General features: G+C 41.6%; 1 protein-coding gene across 1 annotated transcript; it reads right to left on the reverse strand.

Moving 5' to 3' along the window:
• On the reverse strand, window positions 1-942 carry LOC147573803 (vomeronasal type-1 receptor 4-like). Its single transcript, XM_086688666.1, has one exon. The coding sequence runs from the start codon at window positions 940-942 to the stop codon at window positions 1-3; it is 942 nt and encodes a 313-aa protein (XP_086544792.1).
• Window positions 943-2,885: the final 1,943 nt, after the last annotated feature.

Genomic DNA, 2,885 nt, shown 5'->3' on the forward strand with positions numbered 1-2,885 from the left:
TTACGCGTTTGTTATCACTTTCGTGGATGTTGTGTTCCTCAGCCAGGGAAGGTAGAACCTGGACACACAGGAGTTACAGTTCATGAGAACAAAGGGGCAGGCAGTTGGGAAACATCCACTGATCAAGGCAGAGACGTTCACCAGCAACCAGCTGGGATTATCGAAAACAGCCATAAAGACTTGGCAGATGGAGGAGAGGGAGTAGAAACACACAAAGGTGCTCACCAGGACGAGGATGCTCTGGGTGGCTCTGGACTCAGGAGAGGATCTGGGGGAGACATTAGTGCTGTGAATGTGCTGGACCCTCTGCCTGTGCCTGTGCAGGATGAAGACCATGTGGCCACTGGCCCAGACCATGATCCCCAAACATAACACATCAGGGAATGATAACAACGCTGCATGTAGCAATTGTGTGATTTTGTTATTAGTTGTCCCCGAACAGTATTGCAAATCCTTTCTCATTGAGATGCTCACGTTGTTCCGTTTGCCAGTCACATGGATAGGGAAAATGATATTTACCAGCATGTAGACGGTCCAGCACAGGAATATAGGGAAGTCAATGTACTTGAGAGCTTTCCTTTTAAGTTTTGTCCCCCTGGCGTTCTGGGTGCTGATTGTGATGGCCTGGAAGGCACTCAAGAGGCAGGTGCTGCCTATGGACACACCCCTGCCTATTCTGTGAAGATAGAAAAGAAGTTTGCATCCAAAATCACCTGGAAAATTGTTCCACCCGAACGCTGCCATCATCTGGGGGACTCCTTTACAGAGGAGGGATAAGGAGTTGGCTGCAACCAGGTGTTTGACAATCAAATCTGGGGGCCTCAACCTGCACCCAGTGAAAGAGAGGAAGATATAATAGTAAAGAAGAGAGAAATTCCCCAAGATTCCGACCACGGTTTGGGTTAAGAAGATCACTCCTATGACCAAATCCCTGGAGGCCATTCTGCCGGTTTCCAGTCACTGAGATTTATCTTCAGAACCAGAGGATCCTGCATGGGAATATGAGGTGTGGGCATCATGCGTCTTGTCAACTAAAATCCAATATTCTCCACTTATCATTAGTTTCTCCTTCGAAATGGTGTTGAGAAAACCAGATATCCATATGTAAAAGGGTGAAATTGGACCCCTATCTTTGACCATACACAACAAATCAACTCAAACTGGATGAAAGACTTAAACATAAGATGTGAAACTGTAAAACCCCTTCAGGAAAACATAGGGGAAAATCTTCTTGGCATTGGTCTTGGCAATGATTTCCTGGATCTGATAGCAACAGCAGAGGCAGCAAAACCAAAACAACACAAGTGGGATTATATAAAACTAAAAAGCTTCTGCAGAGCAAAGGAAATAATCACTAAAGTGAAAAGGCAGTCTATGGAATGGGACAAAATACTTGCAAAGCATTCATCTGACAAGGGTTTAATATACAAAACATAAGAATCTCCAACAACTCAATAGAAGAAACCACCAAATAACCCAATTAAGAAATGGGCAACTTTAGGAATCGACATTTCTCCAAAGAACATATGAATGATCAAGTATATGAAAAGGTGGTCGACTCTACTAATCATCAGGGAAATGCAGATCAAATCCACAATGAGATGTTATCTCACATCTGTTAGAATGACTAGTATCTTCCAAGCCCCAAAGGTAACAAGTGTTGGTAAGGATGTGGAAAAATTGGAGTCCTTATACACTACTGGTAGAAATGTAGAATATTGCAGCCACCATGGAAAAGTATAGAAATTCCTCAAAAAAAATGTGATAGAACTATCTCATCATCCAGAAATCCCACTTCTTGGTATATATCCAAAAGAATTGAAACCAAGGTCTCAAAGAGGTACCTGCATGCCCACATTCATTACAGCATCATTCACAATAGCCAAGTTATGGAAGCAATTGAAATGCCCATTGACTATGAATGGATGAGGAAAGTGGAGTATATACATACAATGAGATATTATCTAAGCTTCAAAAAGAAGGAACGCCTACTTGGATGAACATAGAAGACGTTATGCTAAGTGAAATAAGCGAATCACAGAAGGAAAAATATGGTATGGTTTCACCTACATGCGGAATCTAAAATAGTCAAACCCATAGGAGCAGAGCATAGAACAGTGGTTGCCAGGGGCTGGAGGGAGGGGGAATGGGGAATTGTTGTTCAATGTGTGTAAAGTTTCAGTTATACAAGATGAGCGAGTTGTAGAGATCTGTTGTACAGTATGGTGACTATAGTTAGTAGTACAGTATTGTGCACTTTCAATTATGAAAAGAGCCTATACTTTAAGTGAGGTGCTCTGACCAAACACACACACACACACACACACACACACACACACACACAGGAACACAAGGAATGTTTTGGAAGTGCTGGATATTTTAGTACCTTGATTGCGGTGATGGCATCAAAGAGGTAAGCAGATTTCCAAACTCATCAAAATATATACATTAAATATGTGCGAGTTTTGGCATGTCAATTGTATATCAATAAAGGTTAACAAGAGAAATATTAATTTTTAAAGAGATTTTCAAGAGTTGAGTATATAACCTTTCTTTAAAAATTGTTTAATCAGTTTTGAGAGAGAGTGAGCATTGGGATATCCAAAGCAGGCTCCGTGCTGACAGCAGCAAACCCATTGTAGGGCTTACATTCAAGAACCATGAGATCGCAACCTGAGCTGAAGTCAGATGTGCAACTGACTCAGCCACCCAGGCGCCCCAAGAGTTTAAAGCAAATGACAATGTACGAGCCATTGCTATGAGGTTCATACATGTTGTAACTTACTTTTTAAACAAAACTCTGAGTCATCACTACTATCCCTTTCATTTTAAAGACAAGGAGAATACAGACAGGGTAGGTGATTTGTCTAAATTCATACCGTACT

Source organism: Puma concolor, chromosome E2 (assembly GCF_028749965.1).
Source record: "Puma concolor isolate L17-30 chromosome E2, mPumCon1.1.hap2, whole genome shotgun sequence".
Lineage (NCBI taxonomy): Eukaryota > Metazoa > Chordata > Mammalia > Carnivora > Felidae > Puma > Puma concolor.